The 22,763-nt window shown below is 41.3% G+C and overlaps 1 protein-coding gene across 1 annotated transcript; it reads left to right on the forward strand.

Annotated features, from left to right (window-relative positions):
- Positions 1-374: 374 nt before the first annotated feature.
- Positions 375-13,683, forward strand: f2rl1.L (F2R like trypsin receptor 1 L homeolog; the record flags this gene model as incomplete). The annotated part of the gene is given in 3 exon segments (NM_001095470.1): positions 375-571; positions 9,796-13,066; positions 13,219-13,683. Coding segments are annotated over 2 exon segments (1,173 nt in total). The 3' UTR covers positions 10,905-13,066; positions 13,219-13,683.
- Between the last annotated feature and the right edge of the window lie 9,080 nt (positions 13,684-22,763).

Below are 22,763 nucleotides of genomic sequence, written 5' to 3' on the forward strand. Positions count from 1 at the left end.
GTGTTGACATTGTGGTCTCGGAGGATTTTTGCCACCGTTTCGCTGAATTTCGCCACAAATCCATTGCTGGGAAACAATTGGCTCATTGATTCTCATTCCAGGGCTGAAATATTGGGCTTAAGGGGCCCCAGGGCAAGTGAGGGTAAGGGAGTCGCTCCAATCCAGTTCCCACCTCTTACAAAGCGGGTAAAACGTGAGTATATAATGACTGGAGTCTGATGCAGTCAGTAAGCGAGTGACGTCACACGGCTGGATCGCGAGGTGTTGCTCAATAGGCTCATCAGTCATTCCGACCTGCCAGTGACGTCACTCGGGTGGGCGTGGCGAGCAGAGCGCTCAGGTGCTCAGAGTTTCAGCGATACGGCAGGAGTTGCGGGACAAAGGCAGAGAGATCGGAAGAAGGCGAGGAGCGCTGCCCTTGTGTCTATTCATTTCTACTCACCGTCCGACTGATAGACCACAACCCTTTATTCCCGACTACAAGCCCGGGCTCCAGAGAGAGAGGACATGGACGGCTGGCGGTGGAGTCTGCTGATACTCGGCGCTTTGCTGTGCTTCCCAATAGTAGCAGGTAAGGGCCACCTGTAACGTGCCGCACAGATCCCTGCTTTGCCTTCTGGACAGACACTTGCCTGCTGTTACTTTGTTAAGCTGAACTACAACTCCCAGCAGGCTCTGATCCAGTAACTGGAAACACCTGGGGTTTGCTTAGAAATAGACTCTCTTAAGCTGGCCATAGAGGTAAAGATTTTTAAAAGATCCAATCTTTATCGTGAGACCATGAATATTTCGAAACAATCATTTAAATGTACAATGTTTCCATCAACTAAAAAGACCAATTTTCCAGCAAAACTCTTCAAGGGTAGCTGCCTGCTTGTCCCTGCAAACATATATAGATTGCACTGGGACCGATAAAGATCGTTTAACCTGGCCGATCAATTTCCTGACAGATGTCGGCCGAAAAATCATAAGACGTGTGATCGTTCGAATCCCACTAACCGCACGATAATTTGGAAGGATTGGTCGGACTTCGCTAAAATCGGTCGTTCTGCAAGAAAAATCTTTGCGTCTCAGCCCGAGATCACATTGTGTGTGTGTCACATTGCCTGGGCTTTGTCACTGCCAGGGTGTAGGAGTGTGATACAGGGCATCCATCTAGTTCATAAAAAATACCCTATTTACTCCTAATCACTGGTATGGGGTTGGTTATACCGAAAACCCGTTATGCAGAAATATATGAATAATGGGAGGGCCATCTCCCATACATTTCATAGACATTGAATCAAATAATTCTAATTTAAAAAAAAAAAATGATTTCCCCTATCTCTGTAATAATAAAACAGTACTTTGAACTTGACCCAAACTAATATATAATTAATCCTCATCAGAGACAACACTCCTATAAGGTTTAATTAATGTTTAAACCATTTTTTTTTAGCAGACTTAAGGTATGGAGACCTACAATATGGAAAGATCAAATATCAGGAAAAACCCAGGTCCCAAATATTCTGGATAAAAGGTTCCATAACTGTACTAAGACCAGTTTCAGAATGGGTGAAATTGGCTGGTGTGGCCCTTTTATTTATACGGAGTTCTGGATGAATTTTCATTTGTTGTTGTAGCAGCAACCGAAGAGGAGTTGTATTTAAAGGGGTCGTAAGTCCAAATATATGATATATACCCAATGAGAAAAAAATATTTTAAGCAACCTGCATGCATTGCACATTTTCAGTGTTTTTTCAAGTAGTTTGCAAATGTAATTGCTATTGAAAGCAGTATATGTCTTTTTTTTATTATTATTATTTTCTGCATTGCTGGTTCTGACTATTGGGACAATGTAGCCGATATATAATGATTTTATTCGATTTACATCCTCATTATTACCCTGTGCTTCATGTCAACAAATGTTACTCATCGAGGGGATTCATTGTGTGGATCAGCTGACCAGTCAGCCCCTTATCACTCCCTAATAACGGCTCTTATTTCTGCTTAGTATGTACTTTATCCAGGGGAAGTAGAGAAGTGCATCTGACAATGTATTTTAATAAGACTTTTTAATCATGATCTCCCATAAAGGAGTGGGATCATAAACATATTTTATATATATATTATACAGTACATATGTATAAGCTGGAATAATCACATACCCCCAGTAGCACATGCCAGGAGGCAGCCCCACTTCTGCAGATTAGTAAAAGCAGTACCTGTGATTACAAATACCTGGTATTATAACAATGAAATCCTTTGTCCTCCATGACTTCAGTCTTTTGTGTGTGCCAGGCTGTCTGCAATGTGAGAGGGCACATTGTATTTGGGGAGGTGTACGTGGCTACTGTTATTATGGGGGGTGAGACTTTTAAGTGAACTGATGGTTGTTTACTGAATGGTGGGATTTTGCACACTGTGAGTTGTGTGTATAAATACATGTTCAGGTAAATGGCAATGTGTTGGGAGTTTCCTTAAATGAAAAGGATCTAGGGGTCTTTGTAGATAACACGTTGTCTAATTCTGGGCAGTGTCATTCTGTGGCTACTAAAGCAAATAAAGTTCTGTCTTGCATAAAAAAGGGCATTAACTCAAGGGATGAAAACATAATTATGCCTCTTTATAGGTCCCTGGTAAGGCCTCATCTGGAGTATGCAGTTCAGTTTTGGACTCCAGTCCTTAAGAGGGATATAAATGAGCTGGAGAGAGTGCAGAGACGTGCAACTAAATTGGTTAGAGGGACGGAAGACTTAAATTATGAGGGTAGACTGTCAAGGTTGGGGTTGTTTTCTCTGGAAAAAAGGCGCTTGCGAGGGGACATGATTACACTTTACAAGTACATTAGAGGACATTATAGACAAATGGCAGGGGACCTTTTTACCCATAAAGTGGATCACCGTACCAGAGGCCACCCCTTTAGACTAGAAGAAAAGAACTTTCATTTGAAGCAACGTAGAGGGTTCTTCACAGTCAGGACAGTGAGGTTGTGGAATGCACTGCCGGGTGATGTTGTGATGGCTGATTCAGTTAATGCCTTTAAGAATGGCTTGGATGATTTTTTGGACAGACATAATATTAAAGGCTATTGTGATACTAAACTCTATAGTTAATATAGGTATGGGTATATAGAATTTTAATTAAAAGTAGGGAGGGGTGTGTGTAGGGATGCTGGGTTTTCATTTGGAGGGGTTGAACTTGATGGACTTTGTCTTTTTTCAACCCAATTTAACTATGTAACTATGTAACTATGTATGGGACCTGTTATCCAGAATGTTCAGGAGCTGGAGTTTTTTTTCCAGATAATGGATCTTTCTTTAATTTGGATCTCCATAGTTGTCTACTAGAAAATCATTTACACCTCAACTAAACCCAATAGGCTGGTTTTGCTTCCAATTAAAGGCGTTGTTCACCTTTGAGACAACTTTTAGTATGATGTAGAGAGGGATATTCTGCGATAATTTGCAATTGGTTTTCATTTTTTTATTATTTGTGTTTTTTGAATTATTTAGCTTTTTATTCAGCAGCTCTCCAGTTTGCAGTTTAAGCAATTGGGTTGCTAGGGTCCAAATTCCCCTAGCAACCATGCGCCGATTTGAATAAGAGACTGGAATATGAATAGGAGAGGACCTGAATAGAAAGAAGAGTAACAAAAAGTAGCAATAACAATATATTTGTAGCCGTACAGCTCATTTCATTTTAAATGGGGTCATTCACCCCCTGTTTGAAAGCTGGAAAGAGTCAGAAGAAGGTGGCAAATAATTTAAAAACTATAAAAAAAAATAAAAAATACTGAAGGCCAATTGAAAAGTTGCTTAGAATTGGCCACTCTATAACATACTAATAATTACCTTAAAGGTGAACCATCCGTTTAAGGATTTATTATATCTTGGTTTAGATCAATTACAAGCAACTGTTTTATTATTGCAGAGAAAAAGGAAATAATTTTCAAAAAAATTGAATTCTTTGGATAAGATGGAGTCTATGGGAGACGGCCTTTCCATAATTCCGAGCTTGCCATTAAGCCTAGGGCTAAACCACATGACCCCTCGTCTGATCAGTTCATTCTGGGCAAAACACATATTGTCTTATGAACACTATGACCTGCCCTTAGATTAAATGAGACCTTACTGCCAGTGTATAAGATATACATGTATGCTCTGTAATCATTGCTGTCATTGCGTAGATAGGGGTCAGTGACCCCCATTTGAAAGCTGGAAAGAGATAGGAGAAGAAGTCTTCTGAGTGACTATCTCCCATATGGGAAATCACGCTGAGGCAGTTTGGGGAGATAGTCGCTCAGAAGACGAGATTAGTCGCCAAGCGTCAAAATCTCCCCGAATCTCCTCGTGTGGCCTTACCCTAATTCCAAGACTGAAGGAAGCACAGTTTAAATAATAAATATAGTCTAAATAAAGTTTATTTTGCGCAATTAACATGATGGCAAATAATTTGGAATTCTTTCTTAGGTGAACCACCTTTTTAAGGTGAATTATTCTCTTATACAAGTATTTACAAGGCGCCATTATTCTGCAGCTCTGTTCAATAGAATGGAGTATATATACACCAAACATACAGATTTGCATACAAATAACTTGAGACCATTCCTGTTGTTTTGCCAAAAAGGAACTGGGCAACAAAATATTCCTGAATAATGATACAAAAATATACATCTGTATAACAATGCAAGGACATTGTTACATATCAGTGTGAGGCAGTAGATCGAATGCTCTTGCACAGCTCAGTATTACGTAAAGCACCTTCTCTATGAAAGCTGAATAGTATCAGAAATAACAGGTTGTTTATTTGACAACAGTTACTGGTTGTATAAGGCATCCGTGCCTCAGTGCTCCTTCATGCATGACTGCCACTGTATAATCTTGGCTACTCACGGGCTTTTCATTCAGTTGGATGTTCTGACAAAGCTTATATTTATTGTTCCTCTTCCCATTACCAGTGAATCTCATTATAGTATACACACGTGTGCCAACTTTTTCACTATATAAATGATGTGCATGTTCAGGCAGGGTCCATTGATACAGTTGGAGCATTTAAAGGGGATCTATCACGTAAATGAACATTTTATATAAGCTTCATCTCACTTAAATAAGACACTTTCTAAAAACAATCAATTACAAAATCTTTACCATTTAAGAAATAATATTGACCTCAGTTGTCCAGTAGTGCCCACCTATGTCTCCAGATAGATCACATGACAATCGCTAGGGAACTCTACTCACCACCCACCTCTAGAAAGCACCCTGCACTGATGGAGTTAGCTTTTAATTACTGTCCATGTGACTTCAGCCTCCTATAGGACAAATGACTTCAAATCACCTCTAGTAAATACAAAACAAAGACTAGCTGCCATGTATACCCAGCTCCCCAGGCAGTTAGACCAGTTTCTAACATATTTCCTAACTGTTTGAGTATATATTTCATAGCTCATGGGTTTCTTGCAACTGACCATCCTGCAGTCTTGTTGGATCACAGTCGATCTGTCCAAATTGAAAATTTCATGTGGACTTTGTGAGCTGCTGTGGGTCCTCTCCACTGACCAGAAGTGTCTGTTTGCTGTGGGACTTCTCTAGGAAAAGTACAAATATATATCTTAAACTGTGGAATGCATGGTTAATTTCTTTTTGCAAGAGCCTCCACTGAGGGATAAAGAGACGAGGTTTAGAGAATTTGGGAGGAAGAGAAGTTCCTCTGCTTGTGCCAGAGTGGTTGGGGCAGTGTTCTTAATGACATGTATGGATCATTATGGCTAAGGAAAGGTGCTAAAGTAAGCATGGCCCAATAAACCTTCAGCTGAATATTTGTCTTAGGCCCCCATATTGTTTCGAGACGGCTCTCTTCACTTGCAGTAGTGAAAGGTCCATCAACTTTTGGTCATCCCAGCATATGACCTCCTTAACTGGGTCCGATGATATTAGGCCACATTAAAGGGGTTGTTCACCTTTGAATTAACTTTTAATATGATGTAGAGCAGGGGTCCCCAACCTTTTTTTTTTACCCATGAGCAACATTCAGATGAAAAAAGAGTTGGGGAGCAAGACAAGCATGAAACATTTTCCAGGTGTCAAATAAAGGCTGTGATTGGCTATTTGGTAGCCCCTATGTGGACTAGCAGCCAACAAGAGATTCTGTTTGGCAGTACAACTGGTTTTTATGCATTTACAACTTGCCTCCAAGACAGAAATGGTTTTCATTTTCTAATGTTGTGGTTTTTGAGATTTTTAGCTCTTTATTCAGCAGCTCCCCAGTTTGCAATTTCAGTAATCTGGTTGCTTTGGTCCAGATTACAAATGACTGGAATATGAATAAGAATAGAATAGAAAGATGAATAATAAAAAGTACCAACAACAATAAATGTGTAGCCTTACAGAGTATTTGGTGTTTAGGTGGGATCAGTGACCCCAAGTTGGAAAGAGTCATAAGAAGAAGTAAATAATTAAAAAACGATAAAAACGAAAAAAAAATGAACACTTACAATTATTCATTCTATAATATACTAAAAGTTAACTTAAAGGTGAACTACCCCTTTAAGGAATATGAGCCCCCAACTTAAAGGGCTTTCAATGCAGAGTGGTATTAAAGAGGCCGGGTGGTGGTTACACCATTTTCCATAGAGCTGCTGCACACTGTGTAATCCTAAACTTGAGTCCAGAGTCAGGGATCCCCAACCTTTTTTACCCAGTGAGCCACATTCAAATGTAAAAAGAGTTGGGGAGCAACACAAGCATGAAAAAGTCCCTTGTGGTGACAAATAAGGGCGGTGATTGGCTATTTGGTAGACCCTATGTGGACTGGCAGCCTACAGGAGATTCTGTTTGGCAGTACAACTTGTTTTTATGCAATTAAAACTTTCTTCCAAGCCTGAAATTTAAAAATAAGCACCTGATTTGAGGCCAATGAGAGCAACATCCAAGGGGTTGGTGAGCAACATGTTACTCAGGAGCTCCTGCTTGGGGATCCCTGGTCTAGACCATGTTGTTGACTAAGATCTGACCAATCCATGCTGCACAATCCTTTGTTTCAATAGCAAGAATTTTATACTGCCTTTAGCGCTGTGATGTTTGTGTTGGCAATAGTTCTAGTGAGGCCAGCTCTTGTATGACTAGCAGTGTGTACACAAAGTACAATTCCTTATTGTGAAATACCAGCATTGAAGGGGGGGGAGATTACCTGTCACTTTATATGTTCCAGGTCTCTCCCTGAGGCGATCTACAATACATTTCTGTTTGTTTTTGTCTTTCATGGCATCAGTAGGAAACAAGACATTCCAGTTCCTGCTCCTTTTTTTTTTTTTTTACTTAGCTATTTTTCGGCTTGATTTTGTGCTAGCTGAAAAACTTTGCTACTTGGAGATCTTCAGGTTATGACCTTGTGGCTGTTGTTCTGTGCCTCGTAAACTTTACCAGGAATCCTGGGAGTTCAGGACTAGCGATAGAACTCGAAACACATGCTGAAGTATAGTTACATACACTGGGCTAAAATTGCACAGACATATTTACCCTTTCCTAGCGGCATATACTGTGCCTTGTGTAATTATCCCCACTGCTGTATGCAGGTTTTCTCCCTCCTGTTCAGGTTAGTTGGATGTGACAGACCTTGACTCGTACATATATGTTTGAGCCTCTAATGTGACAGACAGGAACACAGCGCTACTAGTAGTTATGTTGTGGCTACAAAACTGAGAAATGCCTCTGCTAAAACACACGTTATGTATTAGCAAAGCCAATTATCACTATTGTCTATTTTGTAGCCATGACAAGTAGCTGCTACTAGTAGCTCTGTGTGCCTTCACCCTTTAAGAAAATGTAAGGAAGAGTTACTGGGGGAATGCCACCATTTATTTTTCCTTTCCTTCTCCTTTATTTGCATTTTTTTCTGCTTTATTTTAAACCTTTGATTCTAGCCCAGTTTCACCTGAAAAAATATTCAACCAAAGAAAGAAGATGGCAGGCACTCACAGATCTCGCGGACAGGCAAGTTAAAGAACTGTAGACTTTATTTCAGACCAAGAGTAGACAAACACACAGCCTTATGTGTTTTGTGCACTTAGGCACTTAATCATAGGCTTAATCATAAGCTTGCCTATGATTAAGTGCCTAAGTGTGCGAAATGCGTAAGGCTGTGTGTTTATCTACTATTGGTCTGAAATAAAGTTTTCAGTTCTTGTACTTGCCTGTCTGTGTAATCTGTGAGTGCCTGCCATCTTCTTTCTTTGGTTGAATACCTCCACCTTGATCTGTAGGTCTGGGGCATGTGCTCGCAGACCCAACGTTTACACTGGTGAGATTATAAATTTTTTGGCTACACACCAGGGATTTTTACCCACTCTTGCTTTGAAATTCCAGTTACTGACCCCTAAGGCCATGGACACACACATGTTTAACCACGGCGGTTTGCAGCACGGTTTTTAAAAAACCGTCTTGGTCCCAGCCAGGTAGTGGAGATGTTATAAACACCAAAAATCAAAATGTTGACTATATTTAGATATGTGTTGTAACAATAATAAATGTGTGAATAGGTATGTAGGGGTGTGTGTGTGTTTTGACAGATAGATAATGGGATCCATTATCCAGAAACACATTATCCAGAAGGCTCCGAATTACAGAAAAGTCATATCCCATAGACCCATATATTATTACCTTTTTCTCTGTAATAATAAAACGGTACCTTGTACTTGATGCAAACTAAGATATAATTATTCCTCATTGGAGGCAAAACCAGCCTATTGGGTTTATTTCATGTTTAAATGATTTTTTAGTATACTTGAGGTATGCAGATCCATTATCCGGAAATCCCTAGGTACCAAGCATTCTGGATCAGTGTGTGTGTAATTGAATGTGCCATTAAGCTAGACTGGTAAACATTACTCAGTAATCTGCTTTGTATACAAAGGACAGCCATTCCGTTGCATTTGGGCTCTAGGGCACACATTAATATCAGATAACAGATAAGCTGTGTACAATTGAATGATTGTAATTGCATAGAAAGAGGTCAAATATTTAGTTTGAAGGTGTTGGATAAACCAATAAAGATATGAGCTAATATAAAGCAGGCCTGTACAAAGCCCACCATCCCAGTGGGACACTTTGCAAGTGTATCAAAAAGAGTGAGCCTGGTTATTCAAAAGAAACTATATGCACCCGCAGGTTTGAAATGTATATTACAAACAAACAAGAAATGAGATTGTGCCCTTAAGTATGGGGCACAAAACCTACAGCTACCTGGCAAACCAGTTCAGGTGTAATAGTGAAATAACTACAAAATAATGAACAAATTAAAACGTAGCCTTTAATATATATCATTAAAACCAAAAAGTATAGGGCGATCCCCTCAGCATCACAAAACCAATACAAATGTGTAGACCCACTGCCTCAAATCAGTATAGACAGTGCAGGACATTAGCCTTAAAAAACACAACAATTAAAAACTGCATCAGGTGGTACACGGTGGAGTGAAAAACGCCACAAAGTAAGGCGATCAGTTAAAGTTTAAGGCAGCCTAGTTCCAGGCATTTCACCCTCCCCTCAATTTTTTTCCCATTCCCCAGAGGACAATTCTGCCTACCTACGTTAGGAACGGAAGGGAGCTTCTCCCCCACCGTCCACCTATGCTGCCCGACGCGTTTCGCCGTAAAAACGGCTTCTTCAGGGGCATAGGTTTGCAAGTGTGTAAAATGAAGGCTGCTTTATGTGTATCTTGAGAGCACGCATAGTATTAAATTGTTTTACTTGTACAAACATGAAAGATCAATAGTTTTGTTTGAAGCATCATTTGATCGTTTTTTCCTTCTTACAGGACAGAACCTTTCTACTCCATTGAAAAAAGGAAGAGTTTTCATAGCCCATGGAGTGGAGACGGGCAATGGCACTGGGAAATACTCCTACACTGTTACTCCCTTTGTTTCAAAAGTGCTCTCCGATCCGCTGACCACCGCATTCTTACCTGCAGTCTACATTATAGTGTTCATCATTGGCTTACCAAGCAACGCCATTGCACTGTGGGTCTTTTTTTTCCGGACAAAGAAGAAGCACCCTTCCATGATTTATATGGCCAACCTGGCGCTGGCAGATCTGATGTTTGTCATATGGCTCCCATTAAAGATTGCATATCATCTGAATGGAAACAATTGGATTTATGGAGAAGCTTTATGCAAAGTTTTGATTGGGTTCTTTTATGGGAACATGTATTGCTCCATTCTTTTCATGACATGCCTTAGTGTTCAGAGATACTGGGTCATCGTGAACCCCATATCCCACACAAGAAAGAACACAAAACGTGCTCTCATTGTTTCTATTACAATATGGGTGGTCATAATGCTGGGCACCATTCCATTGTATCTGATTAACCAAACCCTGTATCTGTCTGACCTTGGTATCACAACCTGCCATGACGTCTTGCCACTGGACTTGGCAACCATTGACATGTTCAACTACTTCTTGGCTCTTTCCATTGGAGTGTTCTTCCTTCCTGCCATTCTTACTGCTGTGGTATATACGCTCATGATCAGAACTCTGACAGCATCCATCACAGATGAAAGCATTGGGAAGAAAAGAAATAGAGCTATAAGGTTGATCATTATTGTGCTGGTCATGTATCTTGTCTGCTTCCTGCCCAGTAATGTTCTGCTAGTGATCCATTACGGGTCGTTAAAGAACAGCTACTCGGCCAACTTGTACGCCTTCTATATCACAGCGCTGTGTCTTTCTTCTTTGAACAGCTCCATTGACCCCTTTGTCTACTATTTTGTATCTAAAGATTTTAGGGACCATGTTAAAAACACGTTCCTTTGCAGAAGTGTACGAACTGTAGAGAGAATGCAGATCTCGTTTAGCTCAATGAAATACTCTCGGAAAACCAACTCCTACACGACAAAGTCAACAGACACCAACACAAGCAGCTGTTAGGTTTACTTTTCCTTGGATTACAACGAGGAGGTGTAAACTGTGTCTCTTGAGCGCATTTCTGCCTTAAAATACTGAGGGACGGACGTTTTGGTCTCAGAAAAAATTTGGAATATTCAGACAAGTCACACCAGCTGAGACTTCAGTCAAGGAAGTGAGGACTTTGTACAGCTATTGTACAACTATATTTAAATGAACTGTAGCCCCTCATTAACCCAGATTTCTGCCTTTTTGTACCAAGTTCTTCATTGGCGGTTTTATGAAGCCATTTAAGGTTTTTACTGCCTAACGATCAGCAGTGAAGCCTTTTTGACAGTTTTATGAACCTGGGAAAGAAAACACAGAAGTTGTTTAGTGATAGCAAAATTAAAACGGCAACAGAGAAACAAAAGCTTTTTGTGCTACCCTGCTACGCTTTATTAAAGGGCCTCTAACTTGGTGTTATTTAGTTTCACTTGCGCCAGCTGACGTCATGTGGCTTTAGTTGCACCAGCTGACGTCATGTGGCTTTAGTTGCACCAGCTGACGTCATGTGGCTTTAGTTGCACCAGCTGACGTCATGTGGCTTTAGTTGCACCAGCTGATGTCATGTGGCTTTAGTTGCACCAGCTGACGTCATATGGCTTTAGTTGCACCAGCTGATGTCATGTGGCTTTAGTTGCACCAGCTGATGTCATGTGGCTTTAGTTGCACCAGCGATGTCACATGTGGCTTTAGTTGCACCAGCTGACGTCATGTGGCTTTAGTTGCACCAGCTGACGTCATGTGGCTTTAGTTGCACCAGCTGATGTCATGTGGCTTTAGTTGCACCAGCTGATGTCATGTGGCTTTAGTTGCACCAGCGATGTCACATGTGGCTTTAGTTGCACCAGCTGACGTCATGTGGCTTTAGTTGCACCAGCTGACGTCATGTGGCTTTAGTTGCACCAGCTGACGTCATGTGGCTTTAGTTGCACCAGCTGATGTCATGTGGCTTTAGTTGAGCCAGCGATGTCATGTGGCTTTAGTTGCACCAGCTGACGTCATGTGGCTTTAGTTGCACCAGCTGACGTCATGTGGCTTTAGTTGCACCAGCTGACGTCATGTGGCTTTAGTTGCACCAGCTGATGTCATGTGGCTTTAAGCCCATGTCATGAGCCAGTCGCAGCTGACGTCATGTGGCTTTAGTTGCACCAGCTGACGTCAATGTGGCTTTAGTTGCACCAGCTGACGTCATGTGGCTTTAGTTGGCACCAGCTGACGTCATGTGGCTTTAGTTGCAACCAGCTGACGTCATGTGGCTTTAGTTGGCACCAGCTGACGTCATGTGGCTTTAGTTGCACCAGCTGACGTCATGTGGCTTTAGTTGCACCAGCTGACGTCATGTGGCTTTAGTTGCACCAGCTGATGTCATGTGGCTTTAGTTGCACCAGCTGATGTCATGTGGCTTTAGTTGCACCAGCTGATGTCATGTGGCTTTAGTTGCACCAGCTGACGTCATGTGGCTTTAGTTGACCTACAAGTATGAATATAAAAAATGGAGACTCAACACTTTCTAGCCATAGACTTTTATGATCTGCAACCATTGCATTGCTCTATGCGGAGAAACAGAATAGAAACCGGTGTATTTCCTGGTCATGTTCACTTAAAGCAAGATGTAGCTGTTATTTCTGTGTTATGTAATATATATATTTGGGCACTTCAGATGTCACAGTACTACAACTCCCAGCATCCTTCCTGCAGTTGAAATGGTGAATATATACATCTGAAATTCAAAGCCTGTCTGTTTGGTGTGATACACACATGTCTACCAATCGTCTTTTATTAGTGCCAGTTCCACATGGCCACCTTCACTGTTATTATAACATTCTTCTGTGCCTTTATGTCAGGGATGAGACACTTGCAGCCTTTAAGGTTGTTTGGCTGAAAGAGTAATTGCCATTCATAAGAAGCCCCAGTGTTACTGCTGATCTGTTCTCTCCCGTGATGTACTGTATTTTTATTTTACTGTATTTTTGTTACTGCTTAAGATATGAAGTACAATTTTATATATTAAAAAGTGGCAACATTTCATTGTTTATATTAAGCATGCCATTAAGCAAGTTGTTTTTTTGAATCCATGTAAATAAGTCTTGTTAGTACACTGTGCCCTGAAGCCATCCCACTTGTTGCCATAGAGGTTTTCTTACTGTAGGAATGTAAGACGGTAGATATTTGCAGCTGTGGGAAACCTTTCCTCTGTAGATCATCTATACCTGGGCACCAGAGAATGCATATACATGAGATATTCAGTACATATAATATATACCCATGCACATATGAGATACGGTTGAATATCTACTGTACTGCCTTTATTTTATCCGTCACCTCTTTCACATTATCATTAGTGAGGAAATGTAATCTGAATATATAAATTAAAACAAGATTGTGAGGTTAAGTCATACAAACCCCGTCACTGTGCACTCCATTTGTCGTCACAACCTTTACACCAGCTTAAGCAACTCAATAGGAACCAATCAGCAGGATCCATTTACCTGTTACCTGTTTAAAACCAAACATCTAATTGGTTGCTCAGATGCTGAAACTCTAATAATATTATAGGCAGATATGATTTGCTGTCAGGAGCACTTTGGCAAAAGATAAATTTGTGCATGTATTTTATTTGGCTAATGAAAATTGCACTTTAAATGATTATCACAATCTTGTTGTTTATTGCATGGGTTGTGACTATAGTACAGCAATCTTTTTTTGGTATTGCTTTTTGAATTTGTTCTAGAAATAAATACATTTTACTGCATTCTGACATCTGCCTTTTATTTACTGGACTCACGTTGAAAAGGGGGTATTTTTTCTCTTTAAGCTTTTTATGAAGTGTTCAGTTAAAGGCCAGGCCTATGTACAGTTAAAGGCATGTGGTATATGTTGTGATTTGACTGCCAATGGCAGACAGTGGTGGTAACAGGAGGGCAGTGGCCATATATTCCTGCCCATGTCTACTATAGGCAGGGTGTCTCAAATTTTCCAGGGTTAGGGGTGACGGATGTGTAAGACCGTTTTGAGTGCACCCATGGGGTCAAAATACCACATGCCCAATGACCCTTAATATTTCAACTGGAATGGTTTAAAGGAGATCTATAGATAAGTCAACCCCCCCCCCCACTTAATATATTTGTAGCGCTATAGTAAACTGATTTGCGTGAGGGCAGTTTTAGCTACTTTCCTTTGTGGGCTGATACCACAGATGAGCTCTCTTTTTCAGGGGCAAGCCCTCGCAACGCGGTGGAGGCAGGGTGTAGTGTAACTGTAACTAGGTGCGATAGCACAATGATGGGCGCCATTAGTTCTTTAATGGTTGAACATAGAACTGTATTTATTGAACAATAGCACATGGATCATTCAGCACATTGATCCACAATGAAGCATAGAACATACACAGCAGCATAAAGGAAGCATATACTCACAGCACGTATAGGTTGAATCCCCACAGGCTAGGGAATATACAGCAGAGAGTAAGTTGGCAGCATGTGAGGGGTATTGCCCAGTTTTCAGGATATCTTCCAGTGGCAGACTAGGGGAATTCCTATCATCCCTATCTCAACACTTTAGTCCTTACTCTGGGTCAGTAATACCCTGGGATCTTAATCCCTCTAATCTCCTCGGCAGAGCCTTGAGCTGCTCAACTAAATAACCTCTCTATTACTCCTAGAGTGATCTATAATTTAGTATAGCTGTCTAATTACTAGGGCCAAGGTGCCTATGGTGGACACTACCCATTCCCTTCCAGCCTGCTTGGTTGGGCTAAAGCAATGGACCCAGACCTCATGGTTCCTAAACCTTTTATACTCTGGCACAGTGCCATCTGGTGTACACTGTGTGAACTACAGGGGTTACTTAAGCACAAGGTCCCGATTAGGACCCACTGAGGTGTCCATATAACTAGGGATGTGCCTGTCTGTAAAGTGTAAGGGTGTCTAAGATTTTCACATCCCTACATTCTCCCCCTTTCTACTTTTTTGCCCGTTTCCCTTCTTAACCCATGCAGGGCAGGGCGTTGGCACTGGAGATTGCGCAACACAAAATTCCTTCACAGCAACTTTTCCTACACGAGGGGGTATAGGTAGTGGTGAAGGTGGTGGTATCGCAGGGCAGCTGTCCACCAATGGTTGGGTTCCCAGGGCCAAACCAACATGTTCCTCAGCTAGCAAAAAGTCATTAAAGTCTATGGCATTAGCAGCTAGGAATGGATTAAGCCCAGGGGTAGACATTTTAAATTCAGCGTAGCTGAATCCTTTGTGCTGCAGTCCTTTTTCTATCCCCATAAGCTGGAGCCATAATAGGATTCATTTACACTTGTGTCCTCACACACAGGAGTCTGATTAAGCAGCGATGTAGGGGGACTACATATGAGCTGGGCTCTGATACCGGCACGGACACCCTTCTGCAGAGACTCCCATAGGGTAAACCCTGGAAGGCCATGTATCGCTGTTAGGTACAGCAGGGACCCAATGCAAGAACCAAACAAATCCTTTCTCTTCAGAAGGTTCTTGTGCTACATACTCAAAAGCATCAAATATGGGGCTGCCCATTAAGGAGTGATTCACAATATCTATGGGACACCCCTTAGGGACATTATCCACTACAAACGTATAGTCAGGATCCGCTCCCATTTCTAAGGGCCAGTCCCACAAGGCAGCTTCAGACAGGGGAGCCATAATGCTTTTATGTGACCGAAGGGTGTGAGGGAAATACACGCTCACAATATGATCAGTAGGCACACCACTCGGGGAATAAGAACTACAGGTGTCCTAGGTGTCCTTTTTCCTACTGAGTCCGCACGCACAGCGCCTGTCACACTAGGCTGCATGCGGTGTTACAGTTAACCCTTAAGAGCCCCACGTTGGGCGCCAAAATGTAGCGCTATAGTAAACTGATTTGCGTGAGGGCAATTTTAGCTACTTTCCTTTGTGGGCTGATGCCACAGATGAGCTCTCTTTCTCAGGGGCAAGCCCTCGCAACGCGGTGGAGGCAGGGTGTAGTGTAACTGTAACTAAGTGTGATAGCACAATGATGGGCACCAGTAGTTCTTTAACGGTTGAACATAGAACTGTATTTATTGAACAATAGCACATAGATCATTCAGCACATTGATCCACAATGGAGCATAGAACATACACAGGAGCATAAAGGAAGCATATACTCACAGCACGTATAGGCTGAATCCCCACAGGCTAGGGAATATACAGCAGAGAGTAAGTTGGCAGTGTGTGAGGGGTATTGCCCAGTTTTCAGGATATCTTCCAGTGGCAGACTAGGGGAATTCCTATCATCTCTATCTCAACACTTTAGTCCTTACTCTGGGCCAGTAATACCCTGGGATCTTAATCTCTCTAATCTCCTCGGCGGAGCCTTGAGCTGCTCAACTATATAACCTCTCTATCACTCCTAGAGTGATCTATAATTGAGTATAGCTGTCTAATTACTAGGGCCAAGGCGCCTAGGATCGACACTACCCATTCCCTTCCAGCCTGCTTGGTTGGGCTAAAGCAATGGACCCAGACCTCATGGTTCCTAAACCTTTTATACTCTGGCACAGTGCCATCTGGTGTACACTGTGTGAACTACAGGGGTTACTTAAGCACAAGGTCCCGATTAGGACCCACTGAGGTGTCCATATAACTAGGGATGTGCCTGTCTGTAAAGTGTAAGGGTGTCTAAGTCTTTCACATCCCTACATATTGATGCAATAACAAATAATATATGGTGCTGGTTTTACTTTGGGCTAAAAATAAATATTGTCTTTAAAAACTACCCCTTTATTGGAGCCCCCTATAGATCTGCTACAGTCACTGTCCATGTTTCAAGTGAGGGGTCGGTGTATCCTAATGGCCTCTGCCATAAACTTCTTCTGCTGAGAAGGGAGACCGCCAATCACAGCCCTGGCGTCACACAAGCAAAGACAGGCTTCAGTTCCCCATCAGGTCAGCCCAGCTGAATTGTTCAGTATAAAAATAAAAACTGGGTAAATAGGCTGTGCAAAATAAAAATGTTTCCAATATAATTTGTCAGAGACGTGGGGGACTCACATGGGTCATAACTGTTGCGTTTGAATGTGACCTGCATGCTAAGGATCTACTGCAAACTCACTGAACTGTTATATCCAGTTTTTATTTTTGCACTGAACTATTCCTTTAAAACTGCTGCAAGAGGACTACATCCTAAAAACTAGCCAAAATCTTTTCTGCTGAATGGGGAAGAAACCAAACTGCTTTGGTGCTGTGAGCACTTTTAGCGAAGTAATAAAACCAGGACACATTCATTATTAGCTGGCCTGGGCAAAAGTCCGCCACAAAAACAGAGAAGACATGTTGCTCTGCAGATTGAGTTTCCCTTGCAGGGACAGCAGCTAAAATGCCAAGCCACTCTTAAAGGAACAGTAACACAAAAACATGAAAGTGTTTTTAAGGAATGACAATATCATGTATTGTTGCCCTGCACTGGTAAAACTGGTGTGTTTGCTTCAGAAACTGTACTATAGTTTATATAAACAAACTGCCATGTAGCCATGGGGGCAGCCAAACAAGCACAGGATACACAGTAGGGTCTGATGGATCCTTTTGTATACCACAGGGTTTTTGTGTCATCAGTTGTGTAACCTGTGCCTTGCATTGAATGGCTGCCCCCATGGCTACACAGCAGCTTGTTTATATAAACTATTGTAGAGTTTCTGAAGCATCACACCAGTTTTACCAGTGCAGTGCGACAGTACATTATATTTTCATTACTTAAATTTGTTGGTGTTTCTTTTTAAATGCCCAGATGCAGGCTTTTCTGACCTTTTCTGGTACTCTTCTGGTGGCTGAGCTCTTTGGGGTGAATGTGTATCTTGTGCAGTTTTGATGACAACAGGAACTTTGTTGCACTTCTGGGGGACAATGTGGTACTGGGAGGAGGATGATTGATCAGAATTCAGGCCCTACAGAAATGTGTGTTGTTAGGGCTTTTTTTATATATGAAATGGTATTCCATTATCTCTAGCTATATATACACCATTTTTAAAAAACATTAGGTGGGGGTGCAATGAGGCTGTGACCACAAAATACATATAGTCAAATACAAGAGTCCTCTGCACTCAACCCATTATCAATATATTTAAGACAGAGACATTTTGTGCATACTGCTACTGTAAAATGCCTTACCCTTTAAACAAAACAGGGATTGTTTGTCCATATATTGGAATATATTTAAGCTGGCCAACTACGTCAAAGTCATCCCATATCTGGCCAGTCCTACACTCAATTATCATCTGATTCATTAAGAATTCTATTGCTTCATTATACATTTTACAAAGGGACTAGGTTTTACCTGCAACTTACTAGCTGCTTTCAAAGTAAAACTCCCAAACTTGGCTGCCCTTTTATTAGACACCAGTGGGATCACCTGACTATAGCTGGGAAGGGTGGGAGCTACAACATGGAGCTGGTCACTGCTCCTGTATAAACTATAACAAACAAAGGAAAGTTGTGCTCACCACATAGTATTGTATTTGACTAAAGAGCTATTAATATATATATATATATATATATATATATATATATATATATATATATATATATATATATATATATATATATATAGCGCTTTAGTAATTCTGCATACAGAATTGTCATTGATATTGGGATGACCTTGTTGAAAGCATGAGTGCTCTAGGGAAGGCCTGCCAGTCCTATATTGCCACTGCATAGCTATGGTTTACACACACTAATGCTAATCCCTATTTTACTACTGTGACCTCGAGCAAGAATGTGAAAGAATTACTGTTACGTTATCTTAAATTAATGCTGCCATGGATTTTAGCTGTTAATGATTAAGCAGGTTAAAAACAAGATTTCTAAACAGTTCTGTGACCCTGATGTATTTAAAATATAGATTTTACCTGGGATTTAGAATTAAGAAAACCAGTTTTTAAAGATGTTTTCAAGTGAATTATTGTGTATCTGTGGGTGGTTGTGATAGGCCGTGGTTAGCTATAGGAAACCGAGTACACGTATTAGTAACTATGTTGCTGCTTAACTAAAATGTTCCATCTATGGTCTATATATTACTTACAAACACAGGCACAACTAATAAATCCGACCACCAACAGATAATATCTGGGTGCTCAAATCCCAATTGCTAAAAGAAGATAATATGACAGGTGTTTTTCTTGACTACTGCGCATCTTTTATGCACACAAAACTCGCCGAGTTGCAAATTATTTTAGCTGTTTTGTGAAATTCAGAAATTCGCCCCCAAACCATACATGTTGAAAAAATTTGCTCATCACTAATGAAAACCTCTCTCCTATAAATTAGGGCTTTTGCTTTCCTCTCCATGATGCAAGAGCTACAGAACTAGGAGGCAATGAAAAGTTTGGGTGAGTAACCCCTATAGGCAATGACATGAATGAATTGGGTTGTGGGACAAAACCAGTGTAAATCACCTGCCATCCCTCCCCATTCACGTTGAATCAAAAGCACCTGGTGCAGGTGATTGCTGAGCAAAACATGGCAGTCACAGTTTTCGAGAAATATTCACCCATTCATTTGCATAAAACTGCACCAGACAAGTTCAAAATGAATAGGGGCATACTTGCCCCGTGTGCAGTTTTTATTTTTGTTTTTCAAAATAGAGAATCCTTTTCAAGGCATACATTGCAATCCATTCTTGTTGGTTGGCACAGACACAGAAGCATTTGGCAGGGTTGGGATTGTTATGTAACATGTATCCTGAGCATGGTGGGGTATGTAGAAGATGGGCCTACTTGATTCAGCTCTTGTAATTACTGTGTGGCAGTCAGTAGTCTGCACTGCTAGTGAATCCTGTCTGCTAAGTGTTTATGGCCTGTATGTGTGTGTTATTTACTGCAGGCTTTCCCAAGCTTCTATAAAGTCATTATGAATTCTGAGAGCATGATGGACCTGGTTAGAGTAGTTGAATGTGTCTGTCTCTGTCCCATAAGTGTTTAATCTTCTCCGAACAGTTCCCTGCCACTCATAAATATTTAGGATAATCTATCGTAGAGATGGAGCCTAATCATTGCACCTTTGGTCTGGCCAAACTAACAGGCAGCAAAGTTACTGGGTTTTGTGTAATGACATATTATTATCCTTTATTTAAGGACGCATTCCTTCTGTGAGTGCAAACACATCTCCTTCTGTATCTGGGGAATTTATTGTTTGTACCAGCAGCAGACATTCATTTTCCCTCGTGGACAGAAGGGCATATTGGTACATGACTCCTGCATGACTCCATCCAGGCAAACCTTTAGCTCATACAATTCTAAGTCAGCAGAATGTAACTATTATAAAAAAATATTCCATAAAATGTACAAATACTGTATGCACAAATATATGGAATGTTCATTTCATTTTTGTCTAAAGATGTGTGTGTATATATATATATATATATAAAGCACTTTATTTGAGTGCTGTCCTGCACTATACAGAAATTATGGCAAACTCGCACACCCAGGCCTTCTAAAGATCCGCCAGGTGCTCAATTGCTTGGAAGGATCGGCACCCTCCTCATGCAACGAAAGAAAGAAGCAAATGGCACTCACAGCATGTTCAAGCAGGGAAACCCTTGCGTATATTTATTTGCACACGATGCAACGTTTCGGGGATGCTTGACAAAGGGGACCATCCCCGAAACGTTGCATCGTGTGCAAATAAATATACGCAAGGGTTTCCCTGCTTGAACATGCTGTGAGTGCCATTTGCTTCTTTCTTTCGCTGCACTATACAGACACCTGAAGGGCCCACCAAAGTTTTGAATATAGTAATGCCCTAGGTATAGTAACGCAGGGACCCCTGAGGATTTTTTCAGAATTTTTTTTTTAGCTCAGATTTAGCTGCAGTGCAGTTCTCTGCAATCAGGAGTACTGGCCCATGGTATTAGAAAAGCGGTTATAATCACTCGGGGTACCTAACATTTTGGCACTGCACAGTTATTATAGTTTGTAAACTCTTTTGTTCAGGGCCCTCCTTTCCTCTTGCATTGGTGACTGGTATTTTCCTGTATGTTTAATTTATAAACCCACTTTTTGTAGAGCAATAATAATAATAGTCCTCCTTTAAACCATCTTCCCCAGTGATACACAATGCTTGAATTTTTTTTATGGTACTCTGACGCCACTTAGTGGTAAAAGTATTTATAACTGGGTTAATTTACTCACTGAGACAGAGGATGCAAAGTAACTGGCACCTTTTAAGGCAGCGGTAGGACCAAATTTCCCTGCGTCAATAGCCACACAGCGTGCGAGGGGTCAGTTATGATGAAAAATGCAGTTTTGGTCGTGCAAATTTTGGATTCATTATATAATTAAGTACCTTATTCTTAAGCCACTCTCTTCACTTCTGTATAGTCGCACTCGGCACTGCCTGGGTCAGACACTAGTGGGGAGAGTCGTCATTGTAAAGCAATGTTCCTGAGCACCATTTGAGCCATAGCCCTTACACCACCTGTTTTATACCTCCTGCACCCAATACTTGTTCTTTCTGTTCACTGCTTTAACCAGCTCAGTGTCTGATGTGTGTGATTAGGATGAAAAATTATCACTTTCTCTGTGCAATGTCTCTTGGGGTGATGGTACACATCCACATGGATGGACCCAAATTCTGAACTGTGTCCAGTTATTACTGTATAGTCTTTCATTTTTCATGATGTTTATTTATTTTTCTCACCTACAGTATATAACTTTTTTTTTTGCAAACTTTCCAAGAGCATCAAATCACTTGAACTCAGTTTAATGGATTGCTATGGGGCTTGGAACATTATGCATACCTCCCAACTGTCTTGTTTTTCGCTGGACAGTCCCCATTTTGACAGCTCAGCCCACAGTCCCGGATTGTTAGTGTTAGACTTTATATTTTATCTCCTGCACTGAACAGCCAGATAAAGACAGTGCTGGGCCAAGCCAACTGGGCACCCAGAGGCGACCCCGTGGATGCGCACTCCCCTGAACACATTGTGAGCTTGCATGCACAGAACACTGGAGGGGAGGGAGTTAGGGGAGTGCCTGAGGGTTAGGCAGACAGGGGAAAGTGACTGAGGGGAGCAGAGCGAGGCAGGGGAAAGTGCATGAGGGGAGAAGAGAGGGAGGTGGGGAGAGCAGTGAACATGGACTAGGGGTAGGCAAAACATAGTTACATAGTTACATAGTTAAATTGGGTTGAAAAAAGACAAAGTCCATCAAGTTCAACCCCTCCAAATGAAAACCCAGCATCCATACATACACCCATCCCTACTTTTAATTAAATTCTATATACCTATACTAACTATAGAGCTTAGTATCAGAATAGCCTTGGATATTATGTCTGTCCAAAAAATCATCCAAGCCATTCTTAAAGGCATTAACTGAATCAGCATCACAACATCATCCGGCAGTGCATTCCACAACCTCACTGTCCTGACTGTGAAGAACCCCCTACGTTGCTTCAAATGAAAGTTCTTTTCTTCTAGTCTAAAGGGGAGGCCTGCAGGTACCTACAGGTACCTGCCCAGTGCCCCCCTTTCGTTGCACCCTAGGCAGGTGCCTTTTCTGCCTACCCTAGTTCTGGCCCTGGATAAAGAAACAATGATTCTGAAATGCAATTAAATAAGAGGCTTTTGGCAGAGAGGCCAGAACACTCGCCTGCACTTTGATACATTTGTAACACAGATAAGCACAGATACAATTCTAACTATTTAAGAGAAGCAGGTCTCTTGGGAGAACTGAGACTAGCAGCATTAAGGGCAATTCACATTCATTAGCAAAACTGTTATAACATATACAACATTGCCATAAAACTCCCAGAAATGTGTTCCAACTTTCCATAACCTGCCAGAGTTTGTAAAATGTACATG

This window comes from Xenopus laevis, chromosome 1L (genome assembly GCF_017654675.1).
Source record: "Xenopus laevis strain J_2021 chromosome 1L, Xenopus_laevis_v10.1, whole genome shotgun sequence".
NCBI lineage: Eukaryota > Metazoa > Chordata > Amphibia > Anura > Pipidae > Xenopus > Xenopus laevis.